The sequence below is a fragment of the Grampus griseus genome (assembly GCF_964374135.1).
Source record: "Grampus griseus genome assembly, chromosome: 15".
NCBI classification, from domain to species: domain Eukaryota; kingdom Metazoa; phylum Chordata; class Mammalia; order Artiodactyla; family Delphinidae; genus Grampus; species Grampus griseus.
The window spans coordinates 50,638,891-50,655,508 of NC_139009.1; the positions used below are offsets into that span (position 1 = coordinate 50,638,891).

The window sequence follows — 16,618 nt, forward strand, 5'->3', positions numbered from 1 at the left end:
TAATTTTTTTAAAAAAAAGAAGCATGAGCAGCTGTAGCACTACCATTAATCAATACTACTAATTCTTCTTTTTTTTTTAAAGGTAAGAAAGTAGCAGTACTACTTCTAAAGGAAGAGATTTCTGAGAAGTCAATAATGAAGTTGGATTTGTCTGACTTCAGGGTGGCACCAGCTCCCTCTTTTTGGATATTTGGAAGTACACATGACAAAAGGACATGGCTGAAATCCTGACATGCCCACTTCTAATTATTAAGGGAATAACATAATAATTCATCATCACACACACCTATCAATCGTTCTAAGATTAAAGGAAAAACAGAAGTAGCTCCTCACAAAAGTGAATGGAAATTCCTCTATTTTAAAACATCTGCTGTAAAAAGATATTTGATTTAAAACCTCTTCTGTACCTATTCCAATCATCTGGTAACAAAACTTGACCTCAAGTGTGGTGGGAAAGTGCTAAAAAATGTAATTTTACTTTCAAAGTTGTAATTTTAGAGAATCACCAAATAAATTGGTGGTTTATCATCATGTTTGTTAAATTATTACTCCTGTTAAAATATTACAAGAGCTCTGGTTCTACATATATATATTTTATATATATATATATATATATATATACTTTTACCAAGAATCCTTTCCCTAACTTTGAAGATACTATACCATTTGAGTGTAAAGGTCAAAACCTAGACTAAGCCTCTCCTGTAAACACAGATACACAATAACCCACTTCTGATATCTATCTGACCAAATCACAGTGTAGGTAGTAAGTAGGGCACAGCAATAATCAAAAGCATATACTTTGGAGTTGGATACATGAGCGTTTAAATCCTAGCTCTATTATTTATTAGCAGTGTAACCTTGAGTTTCAATTTCATCATCTGTAAAATAGAAATAATAACACTGCCTACTTCAAGGGGTTGTTATGATTAAATGAGACAGCACAGGCAGCACACTGTCCTACAAATAATAAATGGTGGCAGCTACTGCCCCTTGTTTTTTCCAAGAAAGGGGTTGTATCTCACTGCTCCTAAAACATAAGCACACATTGTGGTGGTGTGGCTGTTTCACATATAAACTATCACTTTATATACATATATTGTATATATAAATTATTATGAATGATTTTTCAAAAATAATAACTTAGTAGTTGAGAATTAGTAAGTCTAAAACATGGTGGTGATCTCAGCAAAAAGGGTAATTGAGATGACTTCTCTATGTAACAAAAGAAATCTGAAATAGAGTCTAATTTAGAAGCTCCCTTTTTCTGAAACTTAGTCCACTAGGCCATGCAGTCCTAAAACTGAATGAAAAAAAGGAAAGTTTGGTAAGGAACTCAACAGTTGGTAAGTAGCAATGTGATAATATGTTGCATTTGATGGGGAAATAGAAAAAGGATTTGCTTCATCTTGTATTTCTATTAACTCTGTTATATAACCATTTCTCACTAAAAATTTTAAAGATGCAAAATGTGACAATTCATGGAATAAGACCATACAAATTAAAACATAAACTTCAAAATTTTAAGGCTGCCTCATGCTCTTAACACACCCTGCTACCTCTCAACCACCCACACTGGTGGATTAGCCATAGCAACCTTTTCTTTCTTGCTGCCTCCTCTGCCTATACTTAGCTGGTTCAGGCCAAGAAAAAAGCAAAGCTAGGAAGTAAACATACGCACCTTCAAATATTTAAACATATGTCTGAATACTCCGCCAACTGCATTCCTGAATCCAGTATACATTATTGTGATGGTTTTTAGAATTAGCCTTGCTCCTTGTCCTACTTCACCATGGCATCTCATTCGCGGGAATATGATTTGTGCTTCCTTGCTACAAGGCTCAGTGACTTCAGGAAAGGGTTCTTGCTTTATTTGTTGGTCTCCCTGCAACTGTACCCTCTAATAGTGAGTTATTAAACCTATTCAATACCTGCTCTGACTCCCTGACAGCTGGACTGCTGACTGCCCACCCTAAACTAACCAGGACTTGGGTTCTACAAAGACCTTGACTAATCACAGGTCACTCATCCTTTCTTCCTTGGAACACACGTCCCAATTGTAGATGGAATAACAGAATCCTGAACCTGCTCCCATGTCTAGTCCCATGTTCCCCCTGATGCAACAGCTCTGCCTAGATTTTATCATTCTTTTGTTCCCTGATCCTTCTCGAGTGTATGGCTTACCAAGTGCAGTAGTTAAGAAAAGGCAATGCCCATAGACCCAAGGTAGTTAAGTAAATAAAACATGCCTAAGTATAAAAGATGGAGAGATGGTGTGGATTTAAAAAAAAAAAAAAGAGCGTGAATGAGGGAGACAAACCCAAATTCCAATAAATGTGACACATTGGGCAAGCTTTGGTCTTCCCCCCTTCACATGAGATGAGTGAGATGATTAGTGAAGTAATCCCAATCTGTGAGGCTGAAAAAAAATCATCCAAACATACCTTCTTTCCAATTCACAGACACTGGGGATCCGTTAAATTTTCAGAGATTTAAAGGTTGGGAACTCCTGGACTCCATCAGAGATTCTCAGTAGGTTTTAAGGGATTTATACCTGAGATGGTGGCATGGCCAGAGCTCTGACAAATCACAACCATATACATGTCATTTTTCAATGAGGCTAGATGGTCACCAAGGTCTCCTACAGATCTATGATTCTGTGATTCTGATCATGCAGACTTCCATATACTGATGTTGTGCTCACAGAGGTATGCTATTGGGGTCACCTCTCATAAGGAAGATGGGTTTGCTGCATGTCCTCTGAATGGCTTAAAATGTTGCAGCCTGTATATGCAAAACATTAGCAAGGTTACATTCCCCAACCCATCCATAAAGAATCTACTGAAAAATCCCTAAGAGGCCGAGACAGTGATTGCTATAATTTTGCATGTTTTTCAGTGCCTCATTCAGCAACCTTGTAAAAATGCTTTGCATGGATAAATGCACCACATAAAGATTGAAGCAAGTCTTAACTAACTAACCTAACCAAAAAATAGGGTTACAAAGTCTGAAAACTCCTTAGTAAGCTCAGAAAGTTTATCGATTGAAGTGAACCTTAAGTTGGTACTAAATGGTGGGTAAGAGAGAACAAAAACTGATTTAAGCAAGGTGTTGTCATACAAAATAAAAATTAAGAAGTCACGGAAAATGAATAAAACGTAGAAAATATGCATGCTAAATTAGAGAGTTGGGTTAATGAATGAAGATAGCCAGCTCAGGCCTACACATACAATATGAAATTGAAAGTGTAGCTCTCTGTACTTGAAGTCAGAGATTTCATCAAATTCTGTACTATGAGCTAATCATAATTAGAAAAAACATTGCCCTTTAGAAAAAGTAAGCACATCAATCAATTACAGAGGGGGAAAATTACTGGAGTGTCCAATTAAGAAAGATCCTAGGTTAATGGCTGGGAGTTTAAGAGGCCTATATAAATACATGCAAAATTCTGAATACATGCATTTTTAGGACAAGGGAGTCATTGCTTTCTTTAGATTCTTAATGAGATGATGGTCCCAAACTGGCTAAGACCGCACCCATTTAAGTAAAAATCCAAAGTCTTTTGAATACCCATTTGTCAGAATTTAAGAAAAGAACAACTTTGTAAATATAAACTGCTACCTCAGAAATGGTACTGCTTTTATTTTTGGCTACTTTTCTAGGGCTGTGTATAACTTATAGTACTTAGTGCAAAGCATGGAAATATCACAAAGTTTAACAAATGAGAGAAAAAAGGTTTTGATTTGACAAATAAAACTCAAACTATACCAAGTTGCATATAGAGAAGTAGGTGTTTCATACGACCAAAGTAACATTTAAGGGATAATTAACATTCAAAGTCAATAGTAATTAAGGACCTACTGTAGAGCACAGGGAACTCTGCTCAATACTCTGTAATGACCTATGTGGGAAAAGAATCTAAAAAAGGGTGGATATATGTATAACTGATTCACTTTGCTGCACAGCAGAAACTAACACAACATTGTAAATCAACTATACTCCAATAAAAATTAAAAACAAAACCCAAAAAAGCCAGTAGTAAACAACTTTCCCGCACGCTGCTCCTGAGGTGGGGCCAGTAGGCCAAACTGATAGTACAATATTGCCCCCTACTGAACTGTACTAGTAAAGATAAACCTAGAAGAACAGGACTTTAAAGTGCTTACTTTTAAAAGGACCTACTTGGAATGCTCTTTTCCCATCAATACCAGGTTAGCCTAATATTAGCATAAGTCTGGGTTATTTACTCTATGGTAATTTTAGTGTGGCAGTAATGTAATGTGGTGTAGGAGTTTAGAGGAATCAATCATGAATATAAGGTAACATTTAAAAATTACTATAATAAATATTTTTCTTAAAACTATATAGGATCTTGAAGTTTGTAAAGGCTGAACAAAGTCTCTAGTCTAACCAACTATAGGTTCACAACTTCCTTACATATATATATATATATATATATATATATATATATATATATATATATATATATATATACACATCTGCCAAGTAGTTGCCTAGCCTTGGCTTAAACATTCTGGTGACAGAAAACGCACCATTCCTGAAAACAGTCTATCCTGTTTTGGATAATCCTCCTTACAGCTGAAAATTACTCTATCTCTCCAGGAGAAAACCCCTCAAATATTTAAGCAGGGCAAATTTGTCCCACTAAATCATCTATTCTCCAAATTAAATAACCCAAGTTCCTTTCGCAGCAGCTCCTGTGACCAGGGTTCAGATGTCTCCCACATTCTAAATGCACTCATCTAAATGTGTTTGTGTCTATTGTTGCTATAACAAATTCCCACAAATTTAGTGGTTTAAAACACAAATTTATTATCTTACAGTTCTTTAGGTCAGAAGCCTGACACTGGTCTCACTGGGTCAATAGGGCCATATTCTTCTCTGGAGGCTCTAGGCTAGGAGGACCTGTTTCCTTGCTTTTTCTAGCTTTCAGATTCCACTCATTTTCCTGGGCTCAAGGCTCCCTCCCACTATCTTCAAAGTGAGCAACACTGCATCACTCTGACCATTCTTAAACAATCACTTTTTTCTCTTACCATCACCTCAGCCAGGAAGGGTACTTTTAAGGACTCACATGATTAGGTTGAGCCCACCTAGATAATTAAGGATAATCTCTGTATCTCATCATCCTTAACCTTAATTACTTCCACCAAGTCCCTTTTTTAAAAATGCAAAATAACATATTCACAAGTTTGGGGGACTACTACAAAATGCCTTCCCATTTGTATTTGCTCCTCCTAAAGTAGAACATTCCATCTGACTATGGTACGCTAGGAATGGTCAGCACTGAGTAAAAAAGGATTGTCACCTTCATCTTTTCAGATACTATACTTCTAATATCTGGATGAAAATCCAGAGAACTTATCTAATCACACCCATAATTCTCATTGGGCTACTAACTAAAACTCCTAAGCCATTGCTATAAACACAGCTCTTTTTTTTTTTTATTGGAGTATAGTTAATTTACAATGTTGTGTTAGTTTCAGGTGTACAGCAAAGTGAATCAGTTATACATATACATACATCCACTCTTTTTTAGATTCTTTTCCCATATAGGCCATTACAGAGTATTGAGTAGAGTTTCCTATGCTATACAGTAGGTCCTTATTAATTATCTATTTTATATATAGTAGTGTGTATATGTCAATCCCAATCTTCCAATTAAACATAGCTCAAGCCACTCCTGCCTCATCCTTTACTTGGCAGTTGTTTTTCTAAACCCAAGTATAAGAACGTAGGTTTAAGGACTTCCTTAGTGACGCAGTGGTTAAGAATCTGCCTGCCAATGCAGGGTACATGGGTTTGAGCCCTGGTCCAGGAAGATCTCACATGCCGTGGAACAACTAAGCCCGTGAGCCACAACTACTGAGCCCACGCTCTAGAGCCTGCGAGCCACAACTACTGAAGCCTGCGTGCCTAAAGCCGTGCTCCACAACAAAAGAAGCCACCGCAATGAGAAGCCCACGCACTGCAACGAAGAGTAGCCCCCGCTCGCCGCAACTAGAGAAAGCCCTCATGCAGCCATGAAGACCCAACGCAGCCAAAAATAAATAAATAAAAACAAGAAGAGTTTATGCAGAATAATTCTATTTTTTAAAACAGCATCTTCTATTTCTAATATGGAATATAAATACTTCATAAGTATTCAAAAGTTAATATTGTTAAAATCATCACATGTGGTAAAAATGGACAATACAAATTTTAACGTAAAAATATAAACTTTGAGATGAAGATTGGTAGTAAGATATATAACCACACTTAGAAAATATATTTCTTTTCCTATTTTTGTTACTCAAACACTGAAAGCTTTTGTGAGTCACTTAGCTTTTGGAAGTCTGTTTTTCTCCACCAAAATTGGACCCTGGAGATGACCTATCTGTGAGAAATGCACTGATGATTGACTAGAAAATGACTTTAAGTGTTTATAAACCTCAGTATTATCATTATCACTGCCTTTACTCTTCCATTTGCTCCATTATCTTGTCATCAACAGAGATACTACTTAAAATCACTCTACTCTTTTTCACTTCCCAGCTCTTCCCTATCATTTATCCAGCCTCAACAAGTCTTAAGTCAATCTTTAGCCTTTTAGGGACTAATAAACATATTCATCCAAAGAAAATGATGGTATAAGATGTAAGGTGATGCTTTGGGATTCTTAGGGAAAATATACCTCATACATATAAATAGATGTGTTTACAGCTCATTATAATTTGAGGTTACAGAGGCCATTCTCTCTATACTACATTTAACAGTATTAACAAAGATAGTTTTGTGTTTTCACATCAGTTTCTACACACAGGAACATTACAATAATGACTACTATTATTTTTTTCACTTACCAAAAGAAAAAAGTTAAAATAAATATGAGGCTATTTCTCTCCCTTTTTCCATTGACTAAAAGAGGTGCCGTCTTTTTATATTTTACTCTGGAAAAGAGAAGGCTCATCAAAATTAAAATGATCTTATCCTAGGACCATTATAAAACACATACATCTGCCCCAAAAGATCTCTGAAATCCTGGTCAAATATCTTTCTCTGACCAACATGCCACTCAATGAATGTTGCTACTGAATTAGGACCTTTTAAAAAGATGGCAGTACTGTGATGAATAAACTAACTTGAACCAATAATTCCTTTTCTCATCCATTCACTCAACATCATTAAGCAACTATAATAATGTAATGCTTTCAGTCATTCAATAAATTCATAAAATGTGAAAATATAATATGGGAAGGAATATTTATACTTTCCTATTTTTTTAGAAATTTCTATTGTGTACTTCACATATAGTTTTACGTATGTAAATGACCTTACCTCTCTTACAGATAGCTGTGGTGGGAAGGAGATTGACAATACCAAGTTGGTGAATTCAAACCCAGAGGCCTCAACCTTTTGGCACACCTAAAAAAGTATTACATAAAAAGTATTTTTTATTACATAAAAAAGTATTATATAAATTCCAAGGAATTGCTCAAATTTTTACACTAATCTTCACAACATGAATTTTTGGTCCAGGAGATGACACTGCAAAACTTCTAAACTTTTACCTTTGAGTAGGAAACTCTCACAAACATCCTGAAATCAAATATTTGCCAACTATGACCCTGAGGACTGATATCACAAGGTGCCAAAAGAGCCAGGACTCACCTGCAGAACAACCTGTTGAATGTCAAAATACTTTTCTATTAAGTCACTTGGTAATTCAGAAAAGATCTTAAACAAAATAAAGCTAAATAGGCACTCCTGATACCTGGAAACAAAAAGCAATCCCACCTTCAATCATGTACCTTCCTCAAGGCTGTAACACTAGTCTTTTCTAGACACTAAAAGGTATGACTAAAGAAGAACTTTTCTCTAACTCCTTAGCTATGTTAAACAGCAAAGGGAAAATTGCTACATTTTTGTTCAGTTGAACAGCACTCATAACTGAAATACATGGATACATATTTCATTAATTTTCAGACATGTTGATAAAAAGGTGATTTGAGAATAGTAGGCTTTTTTAAAAAAAAATTAAGAAAACGTTCTAATGATTCATTTGTGTGAAACAAGTTGAAACGAATGGCATTGTTCCTTTGGATACAAGAATTCTAGGCCTTAGAACTGAAAATCTTTATGAATCGCACATTAATAAAAAAAGTTTACCTTTTTAATGAACTCTTTTTCACAGAAGTCTTGAAGAATTCCTAGGCATACATTGCATACATTTAAATTTGAGTTCTTGGAAGCAATGCTTCCATCTTCAATAATCGAGATCTTTCCCTCTCCATTTTGACTCAGATTATCCATCCCATCAATCCCATCTTCTAGTTCTTGTAGTCGAATTTTCTTGGGAGGTGGGTTTGGAACTTCTGAAATTAATTCATCTTTTTCAGTTTCCAGAAATTTTTGCAGTTCATTGAGCAACTCCTGGAAAGTTAATTAAAAAAAAAAAAGTAATGACCCTTTAACAATGTCCTTAAGGGTAAGATGAAGTGTGAAAATTATGATATATCACAGACTTATACAATGCTGACTTATATCAGTTCTGGAGCAGTTAGTTTTATTAGCCAGCACTGGCTTTCAGGAGAATTTAAAAGAGAATACCTAATTCCTATAATATATGTGTGAATATTTTTTCAAAAGAGTTTCATACATAAGTGAAGCTAAAATCCTAAATCTGAGATGGAAAGGCTCCATTAACAAATTTATTAATTTGGCCTGTAGTTCTGTTGTGAGGGTCATTCACTTGCTAATTTCAGCAAAACAAACAAACAAAAACAAAAAAACCCAACTTCAATTCTAATTATTAGCAAATAGAAATGCAAACTGAATTTCCATCTATGCTAGGTTATTTAATAATCTCACAACCACTAAAACTTCATATGTACAATATTTAATATGAAATATGAAAAATTACATAGATTAGAAGTCTATTAAGTAAAAATAATTTCTAGTCAATTTACTAAACAAAGGCAAACAGATGCTGGCAATGCTGAAATTTGGCATCATAATTACAAACCATTTACAGGCATTAATTGAAAAAAGCCCTCTACTACATTCTGGTTTGCCTAATTTCTGTCACTCTTTGTATTGGAATGTAAAAAGTGGCATTCCTTTCAAACCACTATCATATTTCAGACATTCCACTCATCTAAATACTCAGAGGACTTTTCTTCTGTTTTGTCTAAATTGGGCAGGTTTTATTATTCAGTTGTTGAATAAATATCCTTTTGAAATTCACTCATATTACAATTTACTGACTCTAAAGGGAAAAATCTTTCACTCAAACAAATTTAATTCATTTTATTAAGACATGAGCTCTCCTATTAAATCTTTAACAGAGAAATACATACACATATACACATACAGGCATATTATGGCCCACACAAATATGTTTATTATTACCTAAGACCTATAATGTCAATATAACATCGTACAGATACATGCATGTGTACATATATCACATGAATAGAAAATATCAAAATATATTTACCCAGAAAAGTCCTCAGATATTTTCATATTTATATAAAATGATACAAAAGTTGGCAACACTAAGTGTCTTTCTATAATATATATTTTAAAACTTACAACATATGTATAAAATAATAGATTATAAATGTGTCTGAAAAAAATTGTAAGGCAAGTTACACAAACTCAATCTTATCACTTCATAGTCATTATGCGTATAAAGAAATATAGATGTATATATTAATCATCATAGCATATGTACCATTTCCAGTTTTCAAAGTGTTTTCACATACTTTATTAGATATTGTCCCTTAAAATCCTGTGAGGTGGATGTTATCATCATGCCCATTTACAGAGAAGAAAACTGAAGCTGGAAAGTGGTGAAACTGGGATTCAAATCCATGTCTTCTAGCTCCAAATTCTAGGCTTTGGATTCAGACAGACAGTTCATATCCTAGCTTGCTCACTTAATAGCTGTGTAACTTTGGGCAGGTTGCTTAACCTCTCTGTGCCTCAGTTTCTTCATCTGAAAATAGAGACAATCATAGTATGTACTTACCTAATAGGTTATTGTGAGGATTATATGAGAGCTTGACATATAATAATGCTATATGAATATTGGATATAATTATTTCCAAAATAATAGAAACTAATACATAGGAGAAATGACTGCCATTGCTAACTCCTGGGCAATTTTTTTTAATTATAGGAAGCTGAATGTGTGTGTGTATGTGTGTGTGTGTGTGCATGTGTGTGTGCGTGTGTGTGTGTGGTGTATTCGTACTGTTTATAAGTACATATTTACACATATGTATATAATTACTATCTGCCTCTGAAAAGAACATCACTGTTAGAATAAAATATATTTCACAAAATTTTATATATTTTATATGAAATACTCTATTAAATGTCAAAGCTCTCTGTATATTACCATAAATGTCAAAGACCTCAGTATATTACTTTTGCTATTAATAGTGGTAAGTGATAATAAGCATTTACTTCTAGAGAGTTGCAAACACCTATTTGTAAATACAAGTGGTAATACAGAAAACAAAAAAAGAAAAAAGGCAACCAAACCCACCATGCTTCCATCCCCCCATTACATTTTACTAATATCTGGTGAGATGCACTATTTTGTGATATTCTGTCTAGATATTCTTTAGGAAAGATCTACGCAAACATTAAATGCACCAGTGAATTGCTTCACAAAGATCTCACTACATTAAATGTTAAATATAATCACTTAAGAAGGAACTTACATTTTATATGGTAATGGCAATTCCCAAATTACCATTATCGGTAACTACTTTATTATAGTTTTTAAAAAAATTTAATGAAGAGTTATCAACAGATACTTGCCCTCAAATACACAGGTATTGATTTAAGACCCTTTCTTAACTTAAAAAAAAAAGGAAGGAAGGAAGAGAGAAAGAAAGAGAGAAAGAGAGAAAGAAAGAAAGAAAATACCCTTACCTTGTAGGGAAGTTTGTATGGTGCATGAAAATCCACACCACAGAATCTGAAGATACATCTTGGACAGGTACCAGTACTGAGCAACAACTGGGCCACATGCTTGTTTTCCACAGTCAGTGGAAACATATTAAATAGCTACAACTAGAAAAAAAGAAAAAGTAAAACTAATGAGCACCTTTTGTGTTTTACTTTCACAGACAAATATATGGTCACCTTTAAGGATAAAAATCTTTAAAGATAAAACATTTATATTTGAAAATCACTATTTGGTATTCTCCAATAATGTCCCTTTCATTAAATCCATATTGAAACAAAAACTTGAAGGCAATTTATTAGATGGATCAGGTAAAAGTTTCTAATTGTCAAGGACTTTAACATTCTGGATTATGATAAAGTGCATCAACATAACTAAATCAATCAAAAGAAATAAAAACTAATAAAAAATGGCTGTCTCTAAGGAGGGTAATGAAAACAAGAATAGAGAGTGTAATTTTGCTTTTTATTTTGTACCATTCAGTATTGTTTGAGAACACAGAGTTGTAAATTCAATAAACTTTCCTGTTAGAAATAAGAAATGAGTTTGCTAGAAAAAATAATCAGATCAGTCTATGTTATGTAATACTTGACTGCCCTTAATGATAGTTAAGCAGTCAAGTATTCAAAGCAAACTGATCAGATTCAAAAACATCAATTTTACTTTGATGAAATAATAACTAAATAAAAACCAACTATTAGCAAAATGAGAAAAATCTTCCTTTCATACACAAGTAAAAACTCCAACAAAAACAAATAAAGTGTAAAATATTTGAGTAATTATTATCTAAAACAAGTTGCCACTTTTTTGCAATTTGAACAAACTCACTTGGAAGTAAATACGACATAGAGAATGGGTTCTTGTTGCCAGGAAGGAGTGGGGTAATGAAAATTAAATTTCGTAGTCATTCTGTTTGGAGGGAAAAAAAGGTCTTCTGATTAATGAATCAGCTCACATTACTTTAAAATGAGGAACTAGTGATATTTTATAAAACTGTGATTGCATGGTTATGGTACTGAGGTCATAGAGATAAAAGATTGTGGCACCTTTAATTTGTTCATTTTCATAATTCAAATGAACTTAGTTTTTGTGGAGGGTGAAGCTCTTACCAACTGCTTACTATAAAGATGTGACTCTTAGAATTAGTTTGTGTTTTCTAACCCTTTAAAACCCACTACTTACTTTCAAGTTTCTAAATGTTTGTGGCCACTTATCAAGAATAGATCCTTGACAGAAAACAGATAGTACTATGGAACTCTTCACCATAAAAATAAGGTCAGCAAGCTGGACTACAAAAACCAGATTGCCTGTGGCTGGGTTCTAATTCAAGGTACCAAAATATGTGAGTTGTCAGGGAGGGGAAGGGAAGAAAACCAAGCTTCTCTGGACACACCAGTGAGAACTTTCAGACACCCAGATTGGGAAACACTGATTAGGATTGCCTAAGTAAATTTGAGCTCCAGAAAGTACAGAATATGTAAAGAACCACCTCTGCATAATGAAGCTCTGTGTGATCATTGTTATTTACAAACGATCTGAATTCCTTCCCCCAGCTCATTTAATCTAATAGTTTGATGCTGATAAGGGGTTGGGATTCTTTGAGGAGCTGATTATCATCATTTAAAGTGTATCCCAACTGCATTCCCCTCACAGAGAAACTGTTTCTATTTCGTCCTTTTTTTCTCCTCCTTTCCATTAGCTAAAGCCAAGGATTTCATTTAATTGAGAATTAACCTTTAACTCAGAAAGAGAAACCAATAAACCCTCCTGTCCAATAAATAAATCCAGGACTGAGTGCTTAAGATGGGCACTTTGTATCAAAGATTTCCCAGGAGACTTAAGTTAAATAGTTGTATTAAAATGTATGCTTTTTCCCCCAGTTGGCTTAAAGACAATGTTTGTTTCTCCATTAGGTTCACTAGAACAAAGGTATCACACTAGTCAATAAATGACACATTATACTCTCTTGGCTCTAAAGTTTCCAAACCCGTTCAAAATTAGGAAATCTCCTGTCTTGAGTAATTTGAAGAGGTCTTAAAAGAGCAAAACAAAACCCTCTTCCGTAATTATGTTAGTAATCGAATGGCATTACAAATTTCTCAAGATCACTTTCACCTAGCAACAATCTAGCGACTTCCCAAGCGCGTTAACATTAGGAAAAAATACGTTCTTAAATTTGGTTGTTTCATCTTGATGTACAGCGCTGAAATGCCAGGATTTCATAAGACATCAGAAATCAGTTGTTCCATATTAGATTTATTATCTTTGAAACCAAGCCCTGAGAAATGCATCCCGTACTGTAAGGTTTTCATTGTCGGTTGCCTTTAAGATGTTTGTTTTTCGTTTACGTGTTTACTTTACCCAAAGAACTGGAACATATCATTGCAACAGAATCTCTTCCCAGGTGTCAGGATCCTACGGCGATCCAGTCCCTGCTCCACAAATCAATGGTAACTAGCCCCGTCTCTGGTTTACTAGAGAAGATGGTTTTTCTTTTCACTTCTCGGACGATTACAGAAACTACTTATTACAAACAGGCCAGGAGCAGGCAAAAAAACCAGGCTGAGTCTCACATCCCGGGATCTTTTAAAACTCATTTTCATACAGAAGGGTGTCATTCGTCTTGTGGGGTGGGGGTGGGGTGTGGATTTTTAAAGAAAGGCGCTCGTAACTTCATCGCGCTACCGATACACTCAGCAGTGGAATCTACTCTAGATTTCTGGAAAGTTCAACCCCAGGTCTAACCTCCAGTCTTTCCTTTGGCCAACCAAGGAAGCCCTTCTCACCTTCAGTCGGGTCCCCAAACACTTCCCACTCACCCCTCCTTGCTAACAAAGCCTCTCCCACAGGAAGGAAACGATCCCCTCCATCCACACCTCTCCGGCATGCAGTCCTCACCCCCTCTCCTCAGACCTCCCTTGCCTCACCTTCTCCCACGGCGCCGGAGCTAGAGATTTAACCCCTTCCAGCCCTCAGAGGGAACGGGGAAGACTAAAGACAACGCACCTATTGCGTCTAGCAATTCTGTTCCCCGAGGAAACGAGAGCTATAGAACAAAAAGTACCAGCTCCCTCACGCGAGGACTGAGTGAATTCTCCCCTGCTTGTTTGCAGGGAAACCAGTCAAGATACATGGCCGGCCGCCACGCACCTTGCCTGCCCCGCGGGTGGAGGAGTGGTGTGTGGGGCATTACTCCGGCCGGGTGCAGGACTTGTCCCAGGGAAGCCTCCTTGGGACTCTGACGTCTAGGACATTATAGCCGCCACCAGAAATATCGATGAGCTCTTACCCTCTGTTTAGAATGGAAGTTCTTTCCAAGGCAAATAAAAAGAAAGCGTTTCTTCCCATAGGTTAGTGGCATCCTCCTAGGCTGTAATACCAGCCAGCAAAGCACCACAAACCACATCCTGACTGCAGGGGAGGGCCGGGTGGAGGGCTCTGCACTCTGCATGTTGTGCCTGGCGCTCAAGCGGCTGGTGTCCTCGGGCCTGGAGAGTCCCAGCTCAGAGCGGGATCTGAGAGGAGGCGGAGATGGCGTCCCAGCCGCCGCCTCCGCCGAAACCCTGGGAGACCCGCCGGATTCCGGGGGCCGGGCCGGGGTCAGGACCCGGCACCACTTTCCAGTGAGTGTGCGATTTTTCAGGCCGCGAGTTTTGTGGGCCATAGCGGGGACTTGGCAGGAGGCGGTTGAGGCCGTTGTTGGGTGTGAAGTGTCCCCTCCCCCTCTCAACCAGCCCCCACCCACACCCCTAGTCGTAAGGGAGGTCGAAGTGCCTTCGGGGCGCCTGCAAGGGGAATTCGGTGTCAGACAGCTGCTTCTGACTCGGCGGCTCTCGGCAGCGACGTTTCCGGGAGGGGTAGCGATAGTCCTGGGCTCCTGACTGCCGGTGCTTGGAAGAAAGGGTCAGGTACCACCTGTCCTTTCTGTTTGGGGGACACCCTGACTGAACTGCACGACTCTCTTCCCCCCGCCACCCCTACCTTAAAGAGTTAAGACTTTAGGTCCGTAGCAGGTGAGAGAGGCATTTGCCCGGCCCCGGCTCGTCAGGGAGCAAAGTCTCTCGAAAGCTTTTAACCATCTCTCGACAAGTTGGTGAAAGCCCAAAAGGCCACTTTTACACAACTGGAACTCAAGCCTGTACTGTTTGCGTTCTTTTGCAGCATAACTCAGCAATGTTTCGGATAAAGATTTGGAAAAGCAACAAGCGGGAGTTAAAAAACTGAGGCCTACGAGTGGCCTTTATGTGCTAGATAGTGTGTGATTTTTTTCTAAGGCCTGTGGTTTTTTGTTTGGTTTTAATCAGTGTTAAATGGATCTACAACTCAAAAAAGGCTAAAATAGAATAAAAGAGAAGAATTTCACATAGAGAATGGGTTCTTGTGCCAGGAAGAACGTGTTTTGTGTTGGGTGGATCTGGACATCTTTTTTTTTAATTTTTTATATTGGAGCAGAGTTGGTTAATGTGTTAGTTTCAGGTGTACAGCAAAGTGATTCAGTTATACACATACATGTATCTTCTTTTTCAAATTCTTTTCCCATTTAGGTTATTACAGAATAGTAAGCAGTGTTCCCTGTACTATACAGTAGGTCCTTGTTGGTTATCTATTTTAAATATAACTGTGTACATTGTCAATCCCAAACTCCCAATCTATCCCTTCCGCCCTTGTAATCATAAGTTCTGTTCTCTAAGTCTGTGGATCTGGGCATCTTAATTCAGATGGTGAGACTCGAATGTCACATTGCCTACTGTGGTAGGTTTACTTACATAGAAATCCCCAACATACTGGAATGTATTTCTGCTATGCTCTAAAATCTTGTAATGTTTTTTTAAGGTGTTTGAACACAATTGCTACTTTATTTAATAATGAAGGTATATCAGTAGTAAGCTTTAATTATGCTATTAAGTTGGGATGACACTTTATGCTACTTTTTAAAAAATAAATTTGTTTTATTTATTTTTGGCTGCGTTGGGTCTTCGTTGCTGCGCACAGGCTTTCTCTAGTTGGCAGCGAGCAGGGGTTACTCTTCGTTGCGGTGGGTGGGCTTCTCATGGCAGTGGCTTCTCTTGTTGCGGAGCATGGGCTCGAGGCACGTGGGCTTCAGTAGTTGTGGCTCGCGGGCTCTAGAGCACAGGCTCAGTAGTTGTGGCGCACGGGCTTAGTTGATCCTCAGCATGTGGGATCTTCCCAGACCAGGGCTCAAACCCGTGGCCCCTGCATTAGCAGGCAGATTAGCATTTTTTGCTAATATAAAAGTAGCATTTGCTACCTTTTTTTATGAGTGGTTTGACCTTCTTTAAAAATTTGGACTGCTCTTTAGAAGAGAGATGTTTTATTTTTGCATCTGTTAAAGTTCTGTTTGTAAGATTAACCATTTTCCCATTTTTTAAGAAAATGTGAAGTATTTTAAACACCTAGAGACTGGTAGAGAGTAAGATGATGAATACTTGTGTATTAGCTCCCAGCTTTAAGAAATATTAACATTTTACCAGATTCGCCTCAGATTTTTTAAAAAATAAAAATTAGAGCAACAGTTAAACCCTCCCATTCTTCTTTCCTATGGTAACTACTGTCCCTATTTGGTTTTTATTGTACACAATGTTTTTATACTTCATTATTGAGCTTTGTATGTACATT

General features: G+C 36.9%; 2 protein-coding genes across 4 annotated transcripts in view; one reads left to right on the forward strand and one right to left on the reverse strand.

Annotated features, from left to right (window-relative positions):
• The window catches only part of PUS10 (pseudouridine synthase 10), a 65,907-nt gene extending 51,959 nt beyond the window's left edge, over window positions 1-13,948 (reverse strand). For 2 of the 3 annotated variants that reach the window (XR_014297849.1, XM_082672834.1), the window contains exons 1-4: window positions 13,801-13,899; window positions 10,948-11,088; window positions 8,170-8,433; window positions 7,339-7,425 (exon numbers count right to left, since the gene is read on the reverse strand). Coding sequence is in view for 2 of the 3 variants with exons in the window: in XM_082672834.1 (XP_082528960.1) it covers window positions 7,339-7,425; window positions 8,170-8,433; window positions 10,948-11,073 (477 nt within the window). In the remaining variant the exon portion in view is untranslated. The other variant, XM_082672835.1, reaches the window with a different exon arrangement.
• A 519-nt stretch (window positions 13,949-14,467) lies between these two features.
• The window catches only part of PEX13 (peroxisomal biogenesis factor 13), a 35,662-nt gene continuing 33,511 nt past the window's right edge, over window positions 14,468-16,618 (forward strand). Inside the window, exon 1 of the mRNA XM_082672285.1 lies at window positions 14,468-14,604. Within this exon, the coding sequence (XP_082528411.1) occupies window positions 14,513-14,604 (92 nt within the window). The 5' untranslated portion in view covers window positions 14,468-14,512. The remainder of the gene's footprint in view (window positions 14,605-16,618) is intronic.